General features: G+C 38.7%; 1 protein-coding gene across 1 annotated transcript in view; it reads right to left on the bottom strand.

Annotated features, from left to right (window-relative positions):
• furinb (furin (paired basic amino acid cleaving enzyme) b) overlaps nucleotides 1-27013 on the bottom strand; it is an 82823-nt gene that overhangs the window by 1726 nt on the left and 54084 nt on the right. The window contains exons 6-15 of the mRNA XM_079859342.1: nucleotides 26705-26781; nucleotides 14599-14687; nucleotides 13259-13431; nucleotides 9689-9901; nucleotides 6404-6504; nucleotides 3191-3294; nucleotides 2966-3083; nucleotides 2591-2770; nucleotides 1797-1921; nucleotides 1193-1321 (exon numbers count right to left, since the gene is read on the bottom strand). Of these exons, the coding sequence (XP_079715468.1) occupies nucleotides 1193-1321; nucleotides 1797-1921; nucleotides 2591-2770; nucleotides 2966-3083; nucleotides 3191-3294; nucleotides 6404-6504; nucleotides 9689-9901; nucleotides 13259-13431; nucleotides 14599-14687; nucleotides 26705-26781 (1309 nt within the window). The remainder of the gene's footprint in view (nucleotides 1-1192; nucleotides 1322-1796; nucleotides 1922-2590; nucleotides 2771-2965; nucleotides 3084-3190; nucleotides 3295-6403; nucleotides 6505-9688; nucleotides 9902-13258; nucleotides 13432-14598; nucleotides 14688-26704; nucleotides 26782-27013) is intronic.

Genomic DNA, 27013 nt, shown 5'->3' with positions numbered 1-27013 from the left:
CGCAGATGTTAAGAATCTGCAAAAAAACACGAAATAGCATTTTAAACATATTGTACTTCTGTAATGTGACACTTTTGTGAGAAACAAAAAGGATTGTGGGCTATGATATTGGTTAATATTATTTTCCTCCCACTCATGCAGCCTTGGTTTATGTCAGCAGAAGAGAAATGGTTGTTTCAGAGGTTGTGATGAAAGTGAATAAGGAAATAAACACTTACACACACACACGTTTGTATATGTAGAAATTAACATCAATGCTATACAATGTATGAAAAATGGAGTGTTCACTGTTAATTCATGTTAAATATTGTGCTATGCAATTTTAACACCACACAGAGATCTAAAATGTGTCAGAAAGCAAATAGCGGCCATTTAGGTAACTTATCAGCTCAACTACTGCCAAGGTGGCAGTTAACTACAGTTAAACTGTCAACCTATTTATAGCTAGTTTCCTGGTCAAAACAATGAAGCAGAAATTTGAAGGAATTTACTTTGCACCCTTTAGTATTATGATATGTTGCCACTAAATACGACACAGTAAGTACATACTACGGTCTGCAAACTTTCAATACATTAGCTAAACATTCACGTCAGTATTTGCATTTGTTTTTGGAATAAGACCAGGTACATTTATTAAAGTCAATAGGGTCAATTTATGCTGATTTTCCTAATAGGACAAGTTATTGACCTTGTAAAATTCAGTAGTACCTGCAGTCACAGTGAGAACACCTTATGAAAAATGAGTGAAATAACTTTTAAGCAAAGTTTGTCCTTGAGCACTCTGTAGTAGTGCAGGCACAATGAGGCCATGACGGAGAAATCCATCAAGTCTCCACAGCAACTTTAAATAATACAATATTCGTTTAACAAAATGAAGGTTTGTTTACTGCCCTCTGAAGGAGTGTATGACTTCTTTAATAATGCACCGTTTATTTAATTTAAAGCTCTCTGGCATCACTCTGAAGTGCAATATTTATACTCATAAACAAATATTAATATTCATAAGCACAATGGCTAGTCATACTGAGACATATGAACATCTTTTTTAATTCCCTTGTTTTGCCAAGGGAATTGCTGTGTTTGTGTGTAAATATTTCCTTCTGGTCATGAATGTCTTCACCTATAAAAGCTTGTCTACTAAGGGTTGTGTATGTTTATTTGAATGCCTTTTGGTCCAGGGCATGTGTCTTACCAATGCAGATCTGCTGGGTGTCAAAGGTTTTGCAGCTGTTGTTTGAAGGCCGGGTGTAATCGGAAATGGACGGATCTGTTGCACTAGAGCCGGTGCCATATAAGATGAGTGTGAACTGAGAAAGAACACCTGTGGAAAAGACCTTGAACTTTAAAGAAGCTGTGACCGTCAACAAAAACCCAAATAGAATTCACACAGCACAAGAATCCTTTTCTTAATCAGTGTTTTTTTTTTTGGTCTCGTTTTGCAGTAAAAGTACTTAAACTTCCTTGGAATAAGATAAATATACTTCAGAAGCAATTTATGCAAGATTCAGAGAATCTATCTTGAATTAATTTGATGTTTTCTTATCCCACTGGCAAATTGTTTTTTTCTTTCAAGCATAATTCAAACAAAATTTTGTGAGATTTCTTTTTAAAACTAGAAAAAGCTATTTGCCAGTGGGGTAAGAAAAATAAACTTAATTCAAGATTTATACTCTGAAATGCATTTTATCTTCTTCCCAACCATTTTCCTTTGTCACATCATTTGATCTTGTTTTAAAGGATGTTTGAAGTAAAAAACAAGACAAAAATACTGATTATAAAAAAGCTTATAGCAGTACCATAGTCATTAAGTCCAGCCACATTCTCGATCTCCAGGGTCCATTCTCCCCGAGGGTCCTCATCCCAGGAGTGGGTGGTCATGAACGCCCAGTCGTTGAAGCCTTCGGCTGAGTTATCCTGAGGCCTGAAGACAAACAGAAGAGAAAGAAGATACGTGTCAATAAGATTAATTGAGTGTGTATTTACAATACAAATAATTATGTTTCATGAAGATAATGGTGTGAATTGTGTTTGTATGTGGCCAGAAAAGTGTGTAAATGTGTTTTCTTGGGCATCAGATGTATTTTATTTTGTAGTTGTGTATGTTATAGTTGATTTAGAGTCTATGCATGCTACGGTTCATTGATTACACAGTACCATTCAAAAGTCTTTTATTCCGCAAGGATGTATTAAATTCATAAAAAAGTAAATATTTCTATTTAAACAATCCTGTTCTTTTGAACTTTCTAAAAAATATTGAAAACATTTATCAGTTTTCAACAATTAACAATTTTCTAGAGAATCAAATATCAGCAAATTAGAGTGATTTTGAGGATCATGTGACACTGAAGACTGAAGTAATGCTGAAAATTCAGCACAATTAAATTACATAAAATAAAAACAGTTATTTGAAATTATAATATAATTGCACAATGTTACTGTTTTAATATATTTATGATAAAAAAAATGCAGCCTTAGTGAACATAAAATACTTCTTTCAAAAACAAACTTTTAAAATCTTCCCAACCCTAAACTTTTGACCTTCAGTGAATGCAAATGTATATTTGCTAATAGCGTGTCTGAGTGTGTTTACCGTGGAGCCAGTAGCGTGGAACGAGTTCCCAGTGGGCTGATGAGGTGAACAGCCAGGTTTCCTCTGTGGTTATAGGAGAGGGTGAGTCTGGCCTGCACGTGCTCCAAAGAGCTCACAAAGTCCGGCTGCCCCGAGCAGGCCTCTACACTTCTGCTAAAGATCAGGTGGTTTTTTATGTCCCTACAACACAGAAGAATCTGAAATTATACTCCACTCTCACAAGCAACTGTATAATGAATATAATATAAAATAATCTAGTTTGCCTGTCCTTAAAAGGTGACCTCTGTCTCCCCAGGTAGCAAGCATTAGTGGGCATTACCTATCTGGTGTATTGATGTATTGCCTGTGCTGCATGAGGTGTTTGACCGTCATTACCTGGGCTCGGTCAGCATATTAATGACACATTTGTGCTGCGGCCCAATGCTGGTCCAGTTTTGGGCCAAAGCGACCATGGCACTTGCATCCAGCAGACCGTAGCCGTAAGAATGGCTCACTGCCACATAGAGAGAGACAGAGAGATGGAAAAAGTAACAAGGTCAGACATGTCCAATGCATAAATAATGCAGCTCTAATTGATTGGTCATGTGAATTGTCATTTACCTAATCGGCCCACGCCATTGGTCCTCCAGTCGTTGGTTATTAGGTGGGCAGGACGTGAGGTTCTTACTACGAGATGCTGCATGTCTCTCCAGGTCAGGTTCATGCTGGATGTCGTACAAAAAAATTAAAAGGGATATGAGCATTACATGGCAGCAGGGCCACAAATTTATTTTTAGATTCAAAAGATAATTTGCACATAATTATCCCTCTTGGATGTGACAGGATGTCTTTTTGAAAGACACATAACTAAAGCTTTTCTTTTACCCGAGGCACAGAAAATTGCAAATGGAAATATTCCGTCCTGGGGGCCATGCATCATTTTGCAATTAAACAGCAGACGAGGCCTTTATCTCCCACAACTAAAGACCCAAAATTGAATTCCCTGAAAATGCAGCAATTATCAGATTCAATTTATAACTGTTTTTCCTTGGTTCACGACTTCAGCTTATTCGTTTTGTCGGCTGTAGCTCTACATGGTGGAAACAAGCGGCTTTGGGACTCGTGCCCCCCACGGGCAAGGTTGAAAAGCCCTGTTATTTCTCAACAGGGTATTTCTGGGCAAACCACGTTTGCGATTGACAAAAATACCTGCATGGAAAGCCATTTCCACCCAAATGAAATGGATTTAGCGTAAAGATGAAAGAGAACAGTATAAAAAAACATCCTGCTCTAGCATCCGTATAGTTTTCAGGGTGATTTATGAAGAAGGTGATCCAATTCATAAGCTTTCAATATTTTTGACCTCACAATAAATGACTTAGGTCAATTCTTGGGTAAATTCATGTCACACGCACAATTTATAAACCAAAAGACACAGCACAGTAGCCTGGGTGCCAGCCCGAACCCCACCCACAACATTTTTTGGACGGGAAGTTCGGTCTGGACTCAATCCATTGAGGAGTAATTATGCTCGGCTTCCAGAAGGCAGAGCCAATCAAATTGCCGCCAGGGCGGGCTTTAATCGATGATGGACAGCAACAGTAACGTAATCAACCACGTCATCAACGAGCGCTTGGGTTGAATTCGTTTACAACAAAGATGCATAGACAGTAAAATAAAAGATGACTGCCTCTGTAGAATTTAGATTTCACACTTACAAATAAATCAGATAGAATAAATGCATATTTGGGGTGCTGTCCTAGGAGAGGGCGGGCTCGGTATTCGGGCCGAACCCACTCTCCCCGTATTCCAGGCTGTGGAAGAACAAGCCGAGAGTGAGTGGAGGGATGCTGAAAACTGTCAAGGAATGTTAGGTGAGTTGACAGAGTGAATAAATATATGCTTCCTCATGCTGATAGTGTAGACATGGTAATCGTTTGACACGTTGATTGGAATGATTATTTGAACGTGCTTCTCCCGAACTTTGTTTACGAAACGTGTAGATTTGCATCATCGCGCCATCGAGTCTGTTATAGAAGATATCGACAGCGCATTCATTTTAAAAGAGGAACAGAGAACCGTGATCAAGGCATTTGTCGATCGGAAACATGAATGAAATACATACGTCACTTACTCTGTTGCTCTGATTGGCTGTAGGCCTATCCAATTGAGTGCAGAGGAATTTTTTTCCTGGTTCGGTTGAAACACGCCCCATAATCAAAGCTCAATGGAGCAGTATCAGACTCACATTCTGACTAGAATATGAGTATGACGAAGTCAGGCTAACAGCACAGATGCAGTGATTGACATTCAGTGATTAATAGATGTAAGACTACTGAAATGCTCATGTTGTACATAGAAGGACTTGCACAGATATCAAACAGATACCCCTTTTATATGGATGAAGTGCCAGTGCTGGAAAATATGCCAGAGTCTTTAAACATACTGGACTCAAACCAGGAATCAGAAAATTAATGGAAAGGGGGAAGAATGTCCTCACCACTCAAAGGTTTCATAAACAACAGCAATACGGAGAGACTTATGCAAATCAGCCCTAGATCACTCCTATAATAAACAGTAAATTACATTAGAAGCTTTGAGACGCGTATTCATTTGGCAGACACCCCAATCCTGCTTTCTGTCTCTTTATATATATATATATATATATATATATATATATATATATATATATATATATATATATAAAACAAATACATTTGAAAAGGCTGGTGTCAGCAAGATTTTTTTTTTTAAAGAAATTAATATTTTATTCAGCAAGGATGCATTAAATTGATCAAAAATGACAGCAAGACATTTGAAATGAATGTTGCAAAAGATTTCTATTTTAAATAAATTATGTTCTCTTAAACTTTCTATTCATTAAAAAAATCCTGAAAAACAATTATTCATGGTTTCCACAAAAATATTAAGCAGCACAAATGTCCTCAACACTGAATGAATTTCTTCAGCAAATTAGCATATTAGAATGATTTCTGAAGGATCATGTGACACTGAAGACTGCAGTAATTATGCTTAAAATAATTTGCTATCGCAGGAATGCATAATATAAATATATGTATATATATACAAATCTTAATATTATTTTAATATTATTATTACAGATGCCCTGGCCAAACGCTGGCTCAGGCACAAGCACAAATTTCAGTGGAAAATGAGTATGACTGCCTTTCTTACACACAGACGTTCAAAAGTCAACTACAGCGCGACATCACCAAGACTTCTGCCTAATGAAAAGAGCAGAGTTGTGACAGAAAGAGAATAGAAATCTAGGACCTTAGAAAAAATTTCTCCAAAAACATTCCTGTCTCTTTCACTGTGGGGCAAGCACAGTCAAAGCTGGCACCAGCGGGGTTCACAGCCCTGAACAGCAGGGGGCGAACTCACACATAAACAAACACTGTGTACGAACTAGGAGCCCCGAGACTCCACCACACACAACAAAGACAAAGAAACCCGACGCTTGTGTGAGACGTGAATTCCATGTCTTATTACCGCCTCACAGCATACAGGATTAAATACTCTGCAGGATCTTTTAATTGAGCATGATGACTTGATGTTGTATAGGGGCCTTGGGGTCAATCGGCCCTGAACGAGGAGTGAAGATTGGCAGCCATCACACGTCTCTTTCCATCTCTCCTTCTTTATTTTGGATGAGCAATGTCAAGGCAATGTCAGAGTGTGTCAGAGGGCTGAAGATGATGTGCATGGGGTAATGAAGTCTAACCGATGAGGGGGAATGATGGACAGGAGTGGGTAGAACATGTGTGCGTATGTCTGTCCGTAGAGACAGGTGTCATTGTTGTCATCACTCACTTGGCCTCTAGAGCGAGAGCGATGATTCCAGCGGCCAGGGGAGCCGAGGCGGACGTGCCCGTGTGCGAATCTGTGCACTTCTTCCTAAGGTCCGTCGTCACCTGTACAAACAAAGTTAGATGGAAAGGTCAGACATGTTATTGGCCAGTTATCAGAAAGGACTAGCTATATATGAGGTGTTGGTGTGGGCGTCTGTCAGCCAGAGGCGCCTGCAAAGTGCCTGACAACAATGCAAGTCCAAGAGGGAAGGAAAAACCTCATTCACTGCAGCTTCAGTGATGAGATGTGTGACAGCTTGGGAGACTTAATAAGCTGGCACCTCACACCTGAGGGTTTGGGGTTTTAATCATGCCGTAGGAGACATGGGGACATGTGTGATTGACAACGGTCAGGATGAGAGGGAGTCCAGCCCGAGGCTACAGAACCATCAGAGCATACACAGGTGAGTACCTGCCAGACACCCACACATACTCGTTCTTTATCATTGTTTTATTTGTCTCTGTCCCTTTCAGTCTGATTTAAACATGTACAGACACAGACACATAAAATCCCACCCCACTGCTGTCGGCAAGATTGAGTCCATTTTTAAATTGAATCTGTTATTGCCTTTGTCATCCTAATGGAACAGGGGTCTCAGAAGAGGGAGAGGGGGAGTTATCGCAGTCAAACATACTGGGACAGCCTTGACATCAAGCAAACAAACACTCTAAGGCCACCCGAAACATCTCAGATGAGCTTCAGTGAGCTGGCAGAGATAGACCTGCCTGGAGAGTCTGAAATCACTTTCACAGGAATGAGCATATCAGAGATTCAAACAGAGCTCGGATAACTACCCACAGCACAAGAAATCATATTTTCCCCTCAATGTGAGTTTGAATTCAACTGAATTAAATTGGTCAAACAGACCCAAGTTCACATGTTATCAGTTTGAATATCCAATATTTATTTTGCTAGCTATATAAAATTAAGGAACATAAAAAAATTGCAGTTATTTTTAAAAATACTATTTATTTGTCCATTAAAAATATCAAAAATGTGTCATATTTTGAGTTAGTTCTTTTGATCAGATCTTTCAATCAATGACTTAAACAGATCATTCCAATTACAATGAACAAAACTCACAAATTATGAATCACTATTAAAGAACCAAGTCTCTGAATTAATGATTCATCCGCATCATTTAAATTCCAGTGAACAAATCTTTCAATCATAGATCAATGAATCAGATCTTTGAATCAATGACCCAACCAAATCATTCAGAATCATTCATTAATCAGATTTTTAAATTACTGACTGGATTATACTAATTTAATTGAACAAATCATTCATAAATCATGAATCAGTGTTTCAAATCTTTGAATTAAAGTCTTAACTAGATCATTCCAAATTCAGTGAACAAATCAATCATTAATCAATGAATCTACCAAGTAACTAAAAATATCAGTTGATTCAAATGAACAGCACACAAATGTAAGAACCAAGAAAAGCTAGGGGCATTTTTCAGTGAATAACAACTTGTCTATCGGTCAGTTCCTCACACAACTGCTATTTTATGACAGAAGACTTAAAATATTAAACAAGCTATATGGAGCACTTTTATGGTGCCTTTATCGATATTGACATCCCCAGTCCGCATAAACTTTTGTTATATAGAAAAGAGTGACTAGGTTATTCTTCAAAACAACACAAGTTTGAGTATTTGACAGATTTTTCTGAAAAGACTTCTACATTTTGCAGAAAACACTTCCACAGTTCAAACTAATAGCAAAAATGCTCAAGATGATCCAAAGGCAAAGACCATCAAGATGACTTTTAGAACTTCTTTTTATAGGCGTCTTTTGGCCTAATTAACGTGCTCTAATTAAAAAGCCTACTCAGACACTCTCAAATACAGCTTATGCAGATAAAACAATGGTATGTAACTGAAAACGAGAACAAAACTTGCAAATAAGATCCAAAGATTCTGCAATGCAGCATATTTGGTATTCAAAAATTGCTGTCTCTGTCTTTTGCTTCTTCACTTGGTCTAATTTCTCTTCTCTTTCTCTCTTTGCTTTTTCAGACACCCTTTTCTCATTTCCATTCTTGGAGGACACGCTGGGGACAGAAAAGCAGATGTGTACAGCATGCAGCAGCAGCACCTGTGATGGGGAAGTTTTCAGACGCTACTCTAAAGTGATTTTTTTCCTCCTTAGGGCATGTGTTCTTGAGCTCTTTTTCATATAGCCCACAGGAAATCACAGCAGCAGATGTGGAAATCATTTCACCGCCTGACACTTCATCTCCACCGCACGCTGAATGGGGCGGCACTCCATCACTCACTTTCCCCATGTACAGTCGTGATGTGGCCATTTAAACCATGTGGAAAATTTGGCACACACAAGCTGTTTGCTCTGACATTTACAGTTCTGCTGACAACTGAGAATGGCAGTATTTGTGTGAAGAAATGAAGGTTTGTCTGTGTGCTGTTAACATGTAAATGCTGCAATGCTGAAATGTGAATTTATTCTATATGTGGTGCCTTTAATGAGACGTGGTTGTAGCAAAGTGTGTATGTGTTTCACATGATCCTTCAGAACCAGCAGGCATATCACCCTGCAGCCCAAGACCAATTGCCCACTGAAGCTAAGCAGGGTTGAGCCTGGTCAGTGCCTGAATGGGAGACCCTCTAGGAAATCCAGGTTGCTGCTGGAAGAGGTGTTTGTGAGGCCAGCAGGGGGTGCTCACCCTGTGGTCTGTGTGGGTCCTATTGCCCCAGTGTAGGGATGGGGACACTATACTGTAATACGCAGCGTCCTTCGGTTGAGATAATAAACCGAGATCCTGACTCTCTGTGGTCATAAAAAATCCAAAGGCAAAGAGTAGGGGCGAGACCCTGGAGTCCTGGACAAAGTCCCTCTATTGGCCTTTATCAATCATGGCCTCCAAATAATAATCCCCATGCTTTCAGTTGGCTCTATCCCTCTCTCTCTTCTCCACCTATCTGGTGTGTGGTGAGCGCACTGGCGCCGTTGTTCTGTGGCTGCCGTCGCAACATCCAAGTGGATGCTGCACACTGGTAGTGGTTTAGGGGAGACCCCCTGATATGATTGTTAATTAAATTATAAATACTCATAATATTTGTACATCTATATATAATATAAAAATAGAAGATTTTCTGTGAGAAGATGCATTTCTGTTTCTGTATGAAAATACAAAGAAAAATGTGTTTATTATATGACTCTAGTCTAATGTGTGACTACAAAGATTTGTTTGCACATATGAACGTGAGTGTTAAATACATACAATCTGTTTCTCGTTGAGGTTTCCGCTGCTGTAGGTGGTGGCAAGGGTTGAGGAACAGGCCTCGCTGTACCACGGCACATTGCCATACTGCGTGGTGCTGCTGATGGAGAGCGTGTAGATACTGTTGGTGTATCCATCACAGTTGCAGCTGTCCCGCTCTCGCCCTCCGTTACCCGATGCCCACATGAAGATGGAGCCCAGCCCACCTCGACCCTAAAACAGATGAACTCAACCTGGTCATTCACTCTTTCCAATGTATAGTTCATTCAAAAGCGTGGCGTTTTTTTATGTTTTCAAAAAAAGTCTCATTACTCACCAAAGCTACACTTATTTGATGAAAAATACAGTAAAAACAACACTTTTGTGAAATATTATAATTTATGCAAATCTAGCAACGCTGAATTTTCAGCATCATTACTCCAGTATTCAGTCACATGAACCTTCAAAAAGCTTTCTAATATGCTGGTTTGCTGCTAGAGGAAATATTTCTTAAATGCCTTTACTGTCACTCATCAATTTAATGTGTCCTTGCTGAATAAAAGTATTAATTTCTTTAAAGAAATATCTTTCTGACCCCAAACTTTTGAACAGTAGAGTAAATAGAGACAGACACCTGCTGTCTAAATGTATTATAGTCTCATCCCACAGTCTGTTCACATAATTGGCACGCGGACACTGAAAACTGCCAGTTCCAATCTGATTGGCCGGCCTTTTGAGACTTGGTGCACAGGTTTTTACTGCCTGGAAAACAAACTGCTGTTTACAGTTGCTGGGCTGATAGAAACATTCTAAGGTAGAAATAATCACAGGATTTGCGAGGTCTGTGGCATCAAATCTTTAAAAAAATGTAAGTGGGCGATTCTTGGCCATAATAAGCTGATAGTTTTTATGCAAATCAAATGTCTGGCTATGTGAGACAAATGTATTTATGAATCAAACATCTGTGTTAGTGTCCATTAATGTCTGTGCGTACAGGCCTCATCTCTATTACAATAGCCCACAAAAATCCAATTGAACGAGCCAATTATGGCTGTCATGATTAATTTAAAACCAATACTGTGACCTCTGAAATCTGCTGTATTTAATGCTTTAGTAATTTTGGCTGGACAGCTGACAAAGCTCCACTTTTCTTTCCCCATATATTAGTCTCCTCTCTCGCTGCAGTCAAGCACGTCGGCAGAATTTGATTAAAGTTTCTGTTCTATCTTCTGCAGTCCATATGGGTAATGTTTACAGCTGACTGACTCAGGATTATTGTGGCAATAAATGGGTTGTTTGTTTGTCTGAGATGCCGCAATTTGGTTCAAAATATTCAGAGGCACAATTCTAAGAATGAAACAAAATGGGGATAAAAAAACAGTAGTGCAGAGAAATAAAAAGTGAGTCACTACGCTGAGGCAGATGTTTATATGATGCATAATTTGAGTAAATTACTAGAGGGAGAAATCAGTTTTAAACACCACCAAAATTAACAGCAGTCAAACTCATTCTGCACGGCTGTTTCATAGTGCCATTATTCTCACAGACGAAACAAAAGATAAAATCTTTTTGTAGCGCTCCGACAAAAGCTTGTCTGTGATTACCAAGGACACGTTCGGGATGAAACAGAAGCGGCACTCGCAGCGGGCAGCCGTCCTAAAAAGGTCAGATCCTTTGCCTGTCAAACACGACACGCTCTATTCTCGCTGCATCGAATCTCATAATTTCTGCAGAGCGAGACAAAGGCAGGTGGTTTGGATTTAATTCCATTTAATATATTTTACTAAATTACTTCGAAGATAACGCAAGCTGTTAGAATGCGTCAACACTCACGGGGGGGAAGATGTGCGAATTTTCATTAATGCTGCTGTGAAATTCTGCCTAAAGAGATTCTGGACATATGCTTTAAAACACTTGATAGCACAAGGTTAATAAAAGGTAGTGAAATAAACATAATATTGTAATGAACAAACAAGATCTAGACTTACACATCTGGCTCAAGTATCTCTTTCAATTGTTTTTTTTCACTTGTTTTATCATCCCCCGGGCAAAATCACAAGTCTGATTGCATAGAAATGTAATAGCGCTCAGTAATAGCCTCTTCTCTGTAAGCTGCACGATTTGAGGCATCATTCCTGTCGGTAGCACAAATGGTGCGTGATTCGCTGAAATTTAGGGGTTTGTTTATATCCACTCTCGCACATACACTACTGTTCAAAAGTTTGGGGTATGAAATACCTCTTTTGAAAGCTGTTAATACTTTTATAGCAAAGACATATCAAAAGTGACAGTAAAGACATTACAAAGACTATGTTACCAAAAAAAATCTATTTCAAATAAACGCTGTTCTTTTGAACTTTCTATTCATTCCTGAAAAAATGTATCACAATTTCTACAAAACTGCACATTTTCAACATTGATAATAATGAGAAATGATTCTTGAGCATCAAATCAGCATATTAGAATGATTTCACAGGAATAAATTACATTCTGCAATATATTAAAATAGAAAACGTTTTTGAAACTGTAACAGTATTTCACAATAATACCATTTGACTGTATTTTTAATCAAATAAATGCAGCCTTGGTGAGCATAAGAGACTTCTTTTAGAAACATTTGAAAGTCTTAACGACCCACAAATGGGAGTGTATGAGCAAAATTAACAGTAGTGTTTGCCTTATAAAACACTACAAAACAGTAGAAAAATGGAAAAAGACAGCCATCTTGTTTTATCATGGATAAAACAAATTGATTTTCATATTCATAGTGCAACGTTGTGTATGCTGAAATTCTATCAAAGTATAAACTCACAAGGGATAATGGTATGTGTGGCACACAAGAAAGAATTAACATATCAAAAACGAAAACAGAAAACAAATGCTCATCTCCTGCCAAGATCACAGAAATCTCCCTAAATAAAGTTTTCTCTATAACCGTGTGTTTGTGTTTCTACAATCCTTCTCAATTCTCTCTCTGTAAAAGCATTTAAACAGGCGCTGACATCTTCAACATCTCACCCCGTCCAGCCCAGTTCCTCTGTCGGCGGTGGTGATCGAAGCCGATGGCAGCTGTGACACATTTAACGGATCTAAAATCTGCTTGGATGACCTGACATGAGCATTCATGCTGACACTGACTTGAGGCGACACTGCGAATGAAAATCATTCATTTTCAATGAGATTTGGTGATTTCTAGTGACATGAGTGATTTGTATGTGTGTCTAGTGACTCAACAAAATTGAGAAAAGTTTACATTTATGCAAATTAGCATCAATGTGTTTCCTATCAGATAGCTGAGAGGACTTGTTTCTGCCCACATGCAGATATAAAAAAAAAAAATAAAGACAGAAAATTTCAGCATTTATAACGCATTACGCACTGATATACAAACGCTTTTTAGCAGGAAGGAGTTATTGTAAAAATAAAATGAAATCTTTCTGTTATCGGCAATACATCTCATTTGTAATCAGATTTTCAAAAGCTATGGCCAGTTACGCAATCCACCAACAATGATAAGGCTTCCAGTGGCAGAAACGCCAACTAGCAAACAACAGTACTATGACCAGGTAACCTCCATTGGTAAAATCTGACCTCGGTGACCCCCTGCAGGAAAGCTTCTTTGGCCAGTTTGGCAGGGCCATCCACTGTCTTCCCATCATCCTCTGGGCCCCAGCTGGCGCTGTAAATGTGGATGTGCTGGGAGTTCAAGCTCAGAGACTGAGCCTCCACAACATCTGTTACCTCTCCGTCCAACATCCGCACACCTGCATGCAGAACAGAGGCGGACAGAAAGCACGTTAATGTAGAAACCAGAGAGAAGGGAAAAATGGGTTTTGTAAAAATGTACTGTCTGTAAATGTGATGGATATTTGGAAAAGAAAGTGAAAAGCAAATGAGGAAGTTGCACAAGTTTCCAGCACAATTTTTTTTATTGGCATTGAAAGTGAACATGCCGTATAAAGACAAAACCACAGCCGACCAGAATATTTTGGGATTTGACTGAGGTTTTTAAACTTTCTGATGCCAAGGACCCACAAATATGATGATTCACTTGTGATGAACCCCTTTAAAAAAAAAAAAAAAAAAAAAAAAATTATATATATATATAAAAAAATTATAATAAATAAATATTGTGAGATTTAAAATATTAAAATAAATAAAAATAAAAATAAGTGTTATATTATAAAAAATTAAATAAATTCGTTTTTATACAATCAATTTCATTGCAAAAATGTTAATTAAGTTAAAAGATTTTTTTTGCAAATTTAATTTTCAAAAGTCTGACTTCTTTAGTCTGAGATTAATTGCTTGTTGCAGTGTGTGTCCTGCTAGAACATGATGTAAGATCGGAGAGAGCATCTAATTAATAAGAATGATTCTGTGGCTATTTATTTGATTAATAATAATCCTAGCAACAGGATTCAGACACTTCACGCACCCCCACACACAGCCCAGTGGCCAATTAGAGATCAGCAACATCTGCTCTCTTTATACACACACACACACACACACACACACACACACACACACACACTGGCAGACTTACTCTCTTATTACAAAGATACACACACAAGAACACCGAAATTACGTGCAGGCTCAGGCAATACCCTCTGCCGTAATCACCCTCATCTAGAAGGAAAAATATTTTCCAACAAAGACTATTAAAACAAGAGATATGGAATTTGTGTGTGCCTGCAGCGATGTCTGGCGCTCAATGTGACCAGAATATTTCAAAGATATTTCACCTTTATAGATGTGTTTTATAATTGAAAGATAAAGCGTTTCAGATTAGTCCAGAGAAGCGTGATGACAGATGCACAAAGGGCAGGAAATGAGAGAGTGCTTGGATAGTTATAATGCATGACCTCTTTGATTGATCCTATTACCATATGCAAAAGTCTAACCGCCAATCATTCGGATTCTTCACTCACCTCCAATTTTGGCATTGTAGGCCACACCCACTCCACAGACACCATTGTTTGCTGCGGCCGCCACCTCCCCGGCACAACGTGTCCCGTGTCTAGAGAGACAAAGAGAGTTTGCACTAGTGAACAGTGTGGCATTGGCAGGGTTCACATCCAGTTCACATTCAGTTCAACTCGATTCAAATTCAGTCCACGTTTGTACAGACAAATTCTTGGGGCGCTGTCATCGAAACGGAGAGGCAGCTCTCAGTGCACCCAAATACAGATGCATTATCTTTATCCTTTAATTAAAATCTAATTAGATCCTTGCAGGCGACATCAACGACAATAAATAAATAAATGGCTGATTATGGTTGTCACTTGTGTGTCTGATCGTCCCTACAGTACAGCAGACAAATCTCAGCATCTCTGTGTCATGGTGGGGATGAACTTCACTGTTTAAAGAAATAGCAGCAGGCTTTGGGTTTTGTATGTGCACTGCAAGAGCTATTCTCTCCATTCATCTGCGTCCTATTGGAGCTCATTGTTTCCTCGAGACAAAGCAGAGAAGAGGACGATAGGGACCCCAGAGTGGGACTGGAGAGCCTATGAGACTGCAGATGTTTTTGAAACAGCAGCATCTCTTTACCAGAGCCTTCACTACATTTGCCATTTTACACAAAAACAGAGACAAAAAGCACTCAAAAACAAGACATAAACACAACACAAAAACGACACAAAAGAATACGCTTCATACTCTTGGCCACTAAGCACTCAGCCATTGTTACTATCAAAAAAAAGAAGAAAAAATGCAGCAAATGTAAAAATAAATCTATATAAAAAAACATTCAAACAAAATTATATTTATTCATATTTATCATAGATAATGATATTTTAGTATTTCTTAAAACAAAGCATGTAAAATGCCAAAGGCATCCAGGAACATTTTTAGTGATAATGCAAACAAATCATTGAACGATTAAGTCAAATCAAAGGTTTAAAATAAAATAAAATCTGTCTCATTATACTCACATGTCAAGACACAAGAAGCAGATACAAAAATGGGTGATTTCTTTAAGTGTGTAAAGCTCAGGTGGGCAATAATAGATTCTAATTAGGGCACTGGATGTATTGCATTTCATCAAATCAATAATTGCTGAGGATGGAGGTGTCCATATGCAGGTTGTTAAGATCTGTTTCTGATTACTGAGCAAATACAAGACATGAAAACACTCTCAGCCTTCCACAAAACCTGCTGTGTGCAAGTAATTGAAAACGAACTGTAATTGTGTCTGAATGTATTCTCCAGGGCATGAGGAATTACAGTATATACCTTCAGGGTGAAGTCCTTTATCATATAGAGACGAAAACGAGTCATTCGGATACATCCATCAGGATCTATCTCTCTCAAACTGTGAATGAGATCAAAACTATTTTATGGCAACAAGCATGTTAGCTGGTTAACCTGCCTAGCAGGCAGTTAAATATGTCCCTTTCCTCACAATAAATATAATCCAGACATTTATCCATGCTCATATGAAGGGCAACAGCCCTGAATTTCAACAACAAATACCTTCCATGCTGAGGTTGTAAAGCCTCCGTTTGCAATAATCATCATTTTCTACCTTTTGTCTTGTGTGCAGTGACAGTTATCATGATGAATAGTTGATAGCAGGGAACACTTTATGAATAAACAATAGAGTTTTTATATCAGCTTGTTTAGGAGGTTGTTTGCAGCTATAATGTATTGCATAAGGGAACAGTAAAAGAGATTTTATGCACACCTTTTATATGAAGATGTTACTCCATTTTGAGGAAGGCTTAGAATGGCCAACGAGTCAGGTAGAAGCAAGGTAAACTGGAGTGTTCAGTACACTCTGTGCTAACTTTAACTGTTAAGGTGTGGTTACATTAGCGTAATGACAATGATGTATGAAGCACACCTCACACAGACGTCACTTTCAAACCAAGCAACTTTCTGTTTGTCAAAATGGTGAATTCGCATTACCAACTGAACCGGATGCAAATTCTGCGTTGGGAAATCTTTGGTTACACTTAATTTCGAGTCTACTTTAGACATTCTACTAACTATAAGTAACTTTGCAATTACTTGTCAACTAACCCTCGTTAATTTGCAAGTCACTTATAGTCACTTATAGTCAGTAGAATGTCTGTTGAGAGACAAACAAAATAAAGTGTTAGCAGATATTAAGCAGACAGTCAACAAATACTCTAATGACTCATAGTTGACATGTAGTTGCAAAGTTAAAGCTGACAATTAAAGTTAAAGTTGACAATTAAAATTAAGTGTTAGCAAATATTTTGCCCTCACACAAAATTCCAGTTTATGCGAATTTTAATTGTACAAAGACCCTAAAGGGAGATGGAAAAAAATATGTGATGGGAGAAAAAATAATATTTCAATGCTTTTGAGTTCTTCCACAAATGTTTTACATTCCCCTAAGAAACTCAGTGCTCACTTATAAAACTCAAAAATTTTGTGAGCGAATGCAAAGTTTCTTGAGGGAAAGCAAAATTGTGCAAGAGAACGCAAAAGTTTCTTATATTTTTCCATCACCATGTACTTATAGGTGCTCCGTACTATTGAAAATGATTTGCCGAACAATGCTAAATGTGAATGCAGCTTTAGACCGCAGGTTAAACTACTCAGCCCCTTTAAAGCAAATAAATTAAAATTGCACAGGACTTCCTTGAGACTGACTGATAGTGATTCAAAGGTGAGTGGCCATATAATCTTATAAGGACCTTGTGAGAGGTCTGATGCTGTAATATTGCTTCGATTTGCATATTCCCATTCACAACTTTCAAAGACACCCACATGCAGTCAGAAAGACAGATCAGTGGCCGTGTCCTGAACTCAAGGGCTTAATGGGTATCATTATGGAGTCATGGCACAGCCAAGGATAAGGGCAGTTATTTTACACAGTGACTTTCAAAGAAGTCATAGGACCATAACACAACCTTTTAAATCACCAACAGTCCTTCCTGACAAAGTCAGGAAACACATCAAGGTCACTTGGCTGGCAGCCATTCAGGCATAAAAGCAATCAAACTATCATTTAATCCTGAGTGTGGACAGCACAGCCTGAGCCTGTCAATTCGTAAACAGTTAGTGTTTGCTCTTTAAAAGACGTGGTGAATGTAAACCTGGGCAGTGTTGGGGTAGTTACTCAAAAAAAGTAATTAGTTACTAGTTACTTCTGTAAATTGTAATGAGATTACTTTACTAGTTACTGCATTTGAAAAGTAACTTCACTACTTATTACTTTACTTTCCCGTTTCTTAATTTACCGTGTAGATACATGGACAAACATCATAGCCCTATCATCACTTAGCCTGTCCGCATAGTGTTTATAAATGTAGCCTATACAAAATGGCATGTAAAACCATATGAAAGAACAATATCCATGTCTGCACAAAGAAATATGCCTCACTGTAAAATCCACAAACAACTGGACAAAGGACAAATGTCCGCGGTGGTAGACACATAATCAGGGCTGGACTGGGACAAAAAAAAAAAAAAAATCGCCCCTGGCATTTTGGCCATAATAATAATAGCACACTAATAGACATATATTGTAAAACAAATGCACTGAAAAATAAAGAAAACTTTCATAATTAGTTTTGTACTAATTTCTATACTTGAAAGAGATATAAGCACATGTTCTTTTATTTTGACGGAAACTGCATCAAGCTTTTATTTTGGCGGAAAACATGGTTTACAAACGCGTCTCATTAAACTTATAGTAAATTACGGTAATCGTCAACTATGCAGATGTGGAAATAATGCGTTACTGGGTAATGGGTTCCTACACTCATGAGTCATGACATAGCCTAAGTGTTTTGAAAGTAACTGTTAGTTCTGCTAACCGCAGGCTCTACACTTTCTCATCTCTGTCCTGATCCTCCTCACTATCCTCATCATCAGCCACGGGAGCTGATGAAGGTCCCGCTGCTGCAGAAAACATTGTGACACATTTTACAGCGTCTGCTTGAAGGGCCTGTGTCTATTTTTCACGCTATTTCTCTGCACATTCCTTGCGTTTCTTCTCCATCTCTCAGACTATTTTGACAGATACACACTGACACACTGCACGCTCGCTCAAACAATCAAGAAAAGATCCAATGGGACAAGGTGTTTCATGGGCCGGTCAGCTAACTTATCAGGAAAAAAAACTGACGCAGACTTTTTTTAACTAATGCATTACACCGGCACGCACTTAACCCAGCGCCGCCAATTAAGCAAAACGAATGGGCCGCCGATGTACGAGTTTTATGGTCCGTTAAGACAAAAAACAGAAAAAGAAAAAAAAGTATGAGATGTTGGCCCAAAAGGCACGTCAGCCCACTGGGAATCTCCCGGTAGTCCCGATGGCCAGTACTTGCTGCCTGAGCATAGAGTGCATTTCACGCGAATATTTTTGTCCTTTCGAGCAATAAACTGAAAGTAATGTGAATATCGCCACTGGCCGAAACCCCCTGTCTCCGTCTCCATTTCCCGCTCCCCTTCGCACCAGCAGCTACGTCACTCAAATCGATCTCTATGACAACGGTGCCCAGGGAAGCACACACACACACACACAGGCATGCACGCACCACTTAAACAGATCAGAGCTTTACACGCAGGCAAACACGGCTTGGGTAACGCAGGAAAGTGTGTTCCTATAGTCTAGTAAAGTAATGTAGTTACCGATATTTTTAGTGTAATGCGTTACTTTACTTTGTTAACCAAAAAAGTAATATCGTTACTGTAATCCGTTACTTTGTAACTCGTTACCCCCAGCACTGAACCTGGGGCACCAGCATTCATTCATTCACAAAGATCATTGATAGTGACTCAAACATGGGCTTTGTTTCATAGCCAAGTCCATATAATGTTTCACAATCAGACTTAATTTGGCACCTTGTGACTAGATCAAATCTACGGCTTTATAAATCTGAAACCTCATTCCAGATGATTAGAGCTCCCTACCACAGAGAAAGCTTTTTCCACAGAGATGCTGTTCAGCTAATTTACCTTTCACAGCTCAGTGAGGTGCAAAAACACTCATTCAGATAACTGTGGTCTCAGTATTTTTAAAGTGCCATGCGTCACAATAAAGCTGACGAGCTGAAAACAACTTGATGATGAGTAGTTGTGGAAAAGAATGCTAACATGTGATGCAAGTGTCCTTGTCACCCTTTACATAAATGATGGTCCAACCATAAAATGGTAAAAAGATGGAGGTGTCAAAATGTTAATTAATTGGCTACACATCAACGTCAAAGTAACGCCGACACAGTGCATTTGGATTTGTGCTTAATGAGAGAGGTTTATTTGTATAGCACATTTCCCTCACGCTGGTAGTTTCAGTTTCACTTTTATATATATTGTTTGTATTATACTTTATTTTTCATTCCTGTTCGATTCTGAATACATTCAATTTAAAGGATTTGTTGTGAGGGGAGCTAAAATTAGTGTTATACTGTTTATAGTGTTCGTAAATGTTATAGTTGTAAACATTTTGTTGTATTTGCCAGTATTTTTATAATTTGTGAATGTAATAATAAAATGTGACTTACACATTTACATACACGAAACAATGTATCTGTTTCTTTTGCAACTTATAGTCAGGAAAATACAATACCTTATGTGGTTCCAAACATGTATGGCTTTCTTTATTGTCTCTGTTTTTTTGTCTTTTTTTAAGTCCATACATTTAGAGTCGATGGGAATTAAAAAAATTCTTCGAAATATCTTCTTTTGTGTTATGCAGAAAAAAAGTCGTTTGGAACGACATAAAGGTTGAATAAATCATGGTATAATTTTCTTTTCTGGGTGAACCATCCATTTAAAGGCAAAAAGTGAAGCGTTTGTGGATACAACTTCTTACCTCTAAGAAGAAAAAAACAACATGGTGGACTGGATTACTTTCTTTTCTACTTCCCTCCCTGTCTTACCTCTATTAAGGTGCAAAATTACCAACAATCCTTCTCAACCTTCCCTGCGGAGACCACAGCAATCTGTCTAAGACCCACCAGGGAGAGGCAGAGAAGAGAGTGTAAATGAACTTGAATGGAAGTCGAGTTTTTTTCTTTTTCCTTCCCTGCCAGCAACAATCCCACCACACTGAAACTAGGACCGGAGACATGCTCTAATTCTTTCCGTCTCCTTGTTTTTTAGCCCTCTATCGGCTTGTTTGATGTTCCTTTCAATTCCCTGATTCATGCATTTACAATTTCCCTGCTCAGAGGCATAGGTGTGCCCTTGAAAACTCGTGATGTGTCTGTGTACAGTATGCTGTTTGGTAGACTGATGGAATCCATCCATGTGTCGTAGAATAGAGCATCTTTATTCCTCTCTTCAATAGACCTGGATTAGGAAGCACTCTTAAAAGGATTAGTGTGTTTTCCAGCCATCTAATCTCAGCCCTCGGGCAGGGTTTCGGAAACACACGTCCTGAATGAGAAAGGGATATGGAGAAAGAGAAGGAGGTAGAGAATCAGCAAGTAATAGAGAAAGAGAATCTATGGCATGAGAAATGAGAGGATGACGGAAGTGACGGCGAAACCTTCGCCAAGTCTTTGACGCTACTACAGAAGCACATTCCAGAACTCAGAAGCACCGTCTCTAGCCTGTCATGGTTAGTCTCTAGCTTCAATTGCCTGGCTGGCACGGAGCAGTGGATGCTAGGGCAGATTTCCAGCATCTCTGATGAGATTCCAGAGGCCCGACAGCGCTGGAAAGGCAGGCTGGCAGGTCTGGGTCACGTGAGCCGAAGGGTTGAGTGGAGAGGCAGAGGATTCGAGCCTACCAGTGTTATTTAGACCTCTGGCTGACAGCCACCTCACACAATCCATCCATCACAGGCGTTATTAGAATTAAAGATAGAGAAAGGAAGGAGGAGGACTTTTAAGGTCTCGTTTATTGATTCAATAAAGCCAACGAGACCTGGATATTGATGTACAAAAAACAAAGAGTCTCCAAGCTGACTTCTGCCCAATTGCAAAAGATTAGTCACTTAAACACCAGAATTAAGACAACAAATAAACAGTTAAGATATTCATATAAATGTCAAGCCAGAAAAGCCTGCGCCACAATGCTACAGTGTTCTGGAAGGTTTATAGGGTGTTATTTTACAATTCCACACTTATAGCATTTAAAATAATTGATTTTATTTAATTTTATATATATAAAAATGAAATAAAATCTATTATTTTAAATGCTACAACTGAATCACAATATTATAATGTGTAGTGTGATAAATGAATATTCACTTACAGATTAAATCAGTTATTATGTAATTTAAGATTAAGGATAAGGAAAGATTATATAGGTATTCTAAATATAAAAATTGAGGAAATAAGCATGCATAATTAAAATTCCAAAATTAAATGAAAAACAAAATGCATACATTTATTTGCAATCGGTGGTTCAAGCGGCAAAAAACATACAAGAACAAGTACGCCCATATTTTCCCTACTAACCCACAACAGCAAGCGTCTCACTTATCAGAACGACAGCACAAAGAGAGAAAAGTAGAGAGACCCTTAATGTCCTTACAGCTCTCAGTCTATGCCAAACCATTTCTGCCACCGCTATTTATAGAATAAGCACTTTACTGTCCAATCATCATTGTCAGAGAGTTCAATCCAAATGAACTAGACCCACTGAACATTACTGTAAAAGCCTTAAATCCTGGAAATGATGAGTGCTGGTGAAATGGTTTATAGGGGTTCTGATTAGGGCTGCATCTAACGATTATATTTGTTGTCGATTAATCTATCGATTATTTCTTCGATTAGTCGACTAATCTAACGATTATTTTTCCGATTAATCTAATGATTATTTTTGGGATTAGCTGATTTATCCATTGGCAAACTTTACAATAAATAAGTACAACAATATATCAGCTGTATTTTGAAGAGGGTAGTGCATCTGTATATTATTTTAACATGAAATCTATGAATGATGACAAAAAAAATTTTTTTTCAGAAAGGGTAATTGTCATTTTATTATGAAATATGCGAACAGGAAGCATTTTAAGCTTTATTTTTAACTAATGGTACTATTTCATAAAATGTAAGATACAGTCACAGGCCTATTTAGGAAATGTGTTTAATAGGCTATAGTCTGTTATTAATTACCGTAGTGGGAGTATGATTTACTCAATTAACTTGTCCGAAAATGCACTTGTGTTTATCTGCAAAAAGGTTCACATACACTAGATTGCAGCCTAGGCTACTGTTAATGTAAATATAACGTTAGTCGTTTGTTTTTAAAGTCTACATAGAGACCTGCGCGGGACGGATTTCTCCCTTAATAATTTCTAAAAAGCTGACATCTCAGTTCATCGCGATCTCACAAATCTCTGTTATTATAAATGAAACTGGCTGCACAATTAATCTTTCATAATATCTACACTTTGTTTGCTATAATCAGATGATTTGCCAATGTGCAGAATTCAGCACTGAACAAAAAGTCCATTTTGAGCGGTGAGGGGATTCTATAAATGCATCTGATTTGCGTTCAAGAAATCAACACATGTGTCTGTGATTGGCTACATTGTTCAACGCTGCAAACATGTTATAAATAGATAGAGACTCTGGCCTGTAAATCGTGTCTATTTTGTTTGTTATTGTTGCTTTTGTGCAACAGATGAATGACAATTTATTTGTTTATAGATGTTCAATTTATAGATAATTCTATTTTGCGGGAGTCTCGCGAATCGTTTTATTCTCCCGCAACCAGCACACACACACACACGGGTGCATTACCGCCCGCGCCCGCACTCGGCCATCAGATCCATATCTCCGCGCCGCACTCTGTTGCGTTGGGTCCCGCGGGAGTGCAGGTCTCCAGTCTACATGTGCATACACAACTTTTAAAAACTAGCAAATGCACTGAAAGCTTCGTTGACATAGCCTATTTAAGTTGAAGTTATAAATTAAAGCCCATTTTATCGTCGCCGAATGGGCCATAGTTTGCATAGTGAACAAGCACCTTTCTGTTCGGACGTAATTTAAAGTATTCCCATACTTTGGATGATCGTGGTCTGTCATTTTCACCATGAAGCAGAAGCCGCCATTACTCGATATTTAAACGTAAATAATTAATGTGACGCGTCGACGTATTTTCATAGTCGACGTAATCGATGACGTCGACGCGTCGTTGCGGCCCTAGTTCTGATTAAAGCAGGTGTATGCAATCGTGGCTACTAAAACAAAGACGTACACCATCATCCTCCACCCTCTTCAGTAGTTGGATGAATATCCAACATTAGCATGATGCTGCTAAAATGACTCAGAGCATTCAGCTCACTTGCACTGCCTGTGTGGAGCAGGTTCAAAGAAATGTAAGCAGCATTTTTTGGATATCAGACATTTATACACAGGAACAAAGAGAACATCTTACGATGCCCTTCAATACAGGAAACTGTCTCTCTAAGTTTCTGTGTTTGCTTTCATCTCTCTCTCAGTAGTTACGGATTCAAATAGTCTCTTGGTGCCACGTTCTGAGAACTTATCACAGAACGGCAGCTGTCTTTGGATCAGCGCATTATTCTGAGCACCTGCCGATGTCCCGTAGGAAAGAACATGTTATGTATTAATATGAGATCTCAATTGTTTCTCGAAGATAGAAATGGAGAGCAGATGGAGAACCATCTTCTGCTTTTTCAGATTTTTCTCTTGAGAAAAAGACTCTCAAATGTGTCTCCGTTAGAGTTTCAGAATAAACCTATATCGGCAAATCATTGATAGTGAGCTGTTAACTGTGCAAATCTGGCTGGTTAGGTTAATTGGTTAAGCCTTATTGGGCAACTAATGTCTATAATCAGCATCTAAAACAAAACATTTTAGTAGTGATGCAATCCACATATATTTTAAGCTCTACATATTCTCTGCCTTATTTGTTTAGAATTTAATTCTGGCTATCAAAATAAGACTAATAAATTAATCTTAATCGACTGACAGCCATAATTCTTATTTATTTTGAGAAATTTTAGGACAGTCATCAAGGACAACAACATCATCATGAGAATCTTGAGCTATAAAGTGTCCAATATTCATTCAAGTTTGATAAGGACCAAAAATGTGTTCAGTTCCTTTATAAAGTGAGACTGCAGAGAAAAATACAGTGACAGACTGAAAGCTTTTTTCTGAAAAAAATAAATAAATAAAAATAATCGGTCTAAAAGCTGTACTACCCCTCAATCTTCCTGACAAAACAATGAAAAGCCTCTGCTTCTAAAAGCACTGGTAGCCGTCCGTGCATAAAAGCCATGAAGCCAACAATTATTCTTCAATTTAGAAACCTACCCCCTGTGTCAATACATAGGCTATATAGAAACATTTGTTTTTGTCTTCAAAAGATGCATGAACGCTAATCTGGCAACACTGGCACCATCTCCAATTTAACCACAGTGAAAACGCTTGATGACTCTCAATAGCCGAGGCTCCAATTCATCTCAAGATCAGATTTTACAGGGAATTCAAAGAAGAAGAAAAAAACAAGCCGCCTTTCATAAGAGAAGCCCGTTTTTTGGTTGCTCTTTACAAAATATAATTTTGATGAGAATCCATAATGTGCCAATGAATAAATTCCTCTGATGTAAGCTGCCTTCTATGAGACCGCCTCAATGTTTCTGGTTATTGACACAGTCATGCATTTTGCTTCTCATTTCATGGACTCAGATTCAGAATAATGATCTTGACAGCCAAGGCGCTCGAGATGTGCTGCACTTCCTGTGCGCCGGGTTGGCGAGGTGTGGGGATGGATTCCCCCATTTCTATCCACTGATTGATCATGATATGTGTGCGTGCCTGGACACCAAAAGGGTTATGAATGCTTGTTAAAGCTCCACTGTTTCCACGGAACGGCTGTCACACCATAAGAAGCTGCCGAGGGTATTAGCAGGTATGAAGACAGTAACTTCAGCGAGTTAGAAGCTGAGTGAGGTGCTCCGTCACAACTATGGCAGCGTTACCAGATTTGTTAAAGAAGATTTGCTTCTGCAACTTTGTAAGCTGCACTGTTCTGAGCAGATACTGAATTTGGAGTCTTTCCTCTCCATGCTTCTGCTGTGAGATTCTGAAAATAATAGGAAAAAAACAAGAGAAAGTAACAGGAAAAAAAGATTTCTGGCAGGAAACCCAGAGTGCAAGAGATTTGAAGCAAATCCCCCTGACAGCAGAGTAATGGGCTGCTGGGAGTTGGGCTTCAGGATGGAGGGATGGAGAAACGGTCTGGGGGTTAAATGGATCTTCCCTCCATTACAGCTGATCAAGTGACGCTTAATGGGCATGAGTCTATCAATAAGAAAGAATAAACATCCCAACGTCTTCAGTGCGCTAAATTAAATCTGAGCCGTTTTACGGAGCAAGAGGAAGATAAGACGGAAGACAGATAGATTGTAGATTGTGCATCTGTAAATCGTGCTCAAAATGCTCTTAAAACATAATGATGTAAAAAATGGAAAGTGCTGTGGAGAGTGGAAGACGAGAGAGAGACTAGTCAGTTAATTTCAATGGTGCTGCAGCAGGCAACTGATAGGCACTACTTGATAGACAGAGATGCAAAAAAAAGAAAGACAAGCAAAAGTCTAAGGAAGAGCTCCCTATGGAGGAACTGACGGCACATTGTGCAGTTATGAGATTTCCTCTGAAATGCATTTTTCATGAGTATTTAACAGCCGTTGGTGCACGTCTCTGAACTACAGGTGCTTCGCTGACAGCATTAAACCAACCGAACGATGCGGTTCCAAACCACTTTATATCCCTAACAAAACACTAAAAGCTGCAGTTACTCGTGGTACATCACAGCTTAAATCAGTGTACCAAAGAGGAGAGAAGCAGATGCAACACCTAGCGAGCAGCCTACCTAGATCAAAAGCACCAAAAATGCTATCTAGGTAAGCGGCTCGCTAGCTTTTCAAACACAGTTAGCAGTATGCATGTTTACACAACGACAGATTCTGGCTCTTACCTGAAAGAACCTCTAAAACATTTACAACCTAAGAGCTTCGGCAATATGGCATGTTTGTTGCATCCCCACAGATGTGGCAACCCTGCTGTGGATGCACTGATTGGAACGGCGAAGAAAAAGACAGGAGAGAAAGAGAGAGATTCTTACCTGTTGTCATTCAGCTGTGTGTATCTGGGCTGAGGGTCTGGATCTCTGTCATTCACATCATAACTGGCGTCGGGATCCTTAAAATAACACAGCATAAATCAAAAGGATCAAACTGCAAAACTCAACCTTCAGTTGTCACTGAGAATACACTGGATGTTTTTCTTGCATTGCTTAGATGCACACCTACCTAGACTGGATTTTTAGGCATCGCAGACATATTTGGATATTCACACTACTATTAAAACTCAATTTTTTAATAATCAAGTGGTTGGTATAATTAGGCTAATTCAGGGTCATGTCCGCCGCACC

This window comes from Squalius cephalus (genome assembly GCF_949319135.1).
Source record: "Squalius cephalus genome assembly, chromosome: 23".
NCBI lineage: Eukaryota > Metazoa > Chordata > Actinopteri > Cypriniformes > Leuciscidae > Squalius > Squalius cephalus.
Note: the sequence above shows the minus strand (reverse complement) of the source record. Positions and strands in the feature narration are given on the sequence as shown.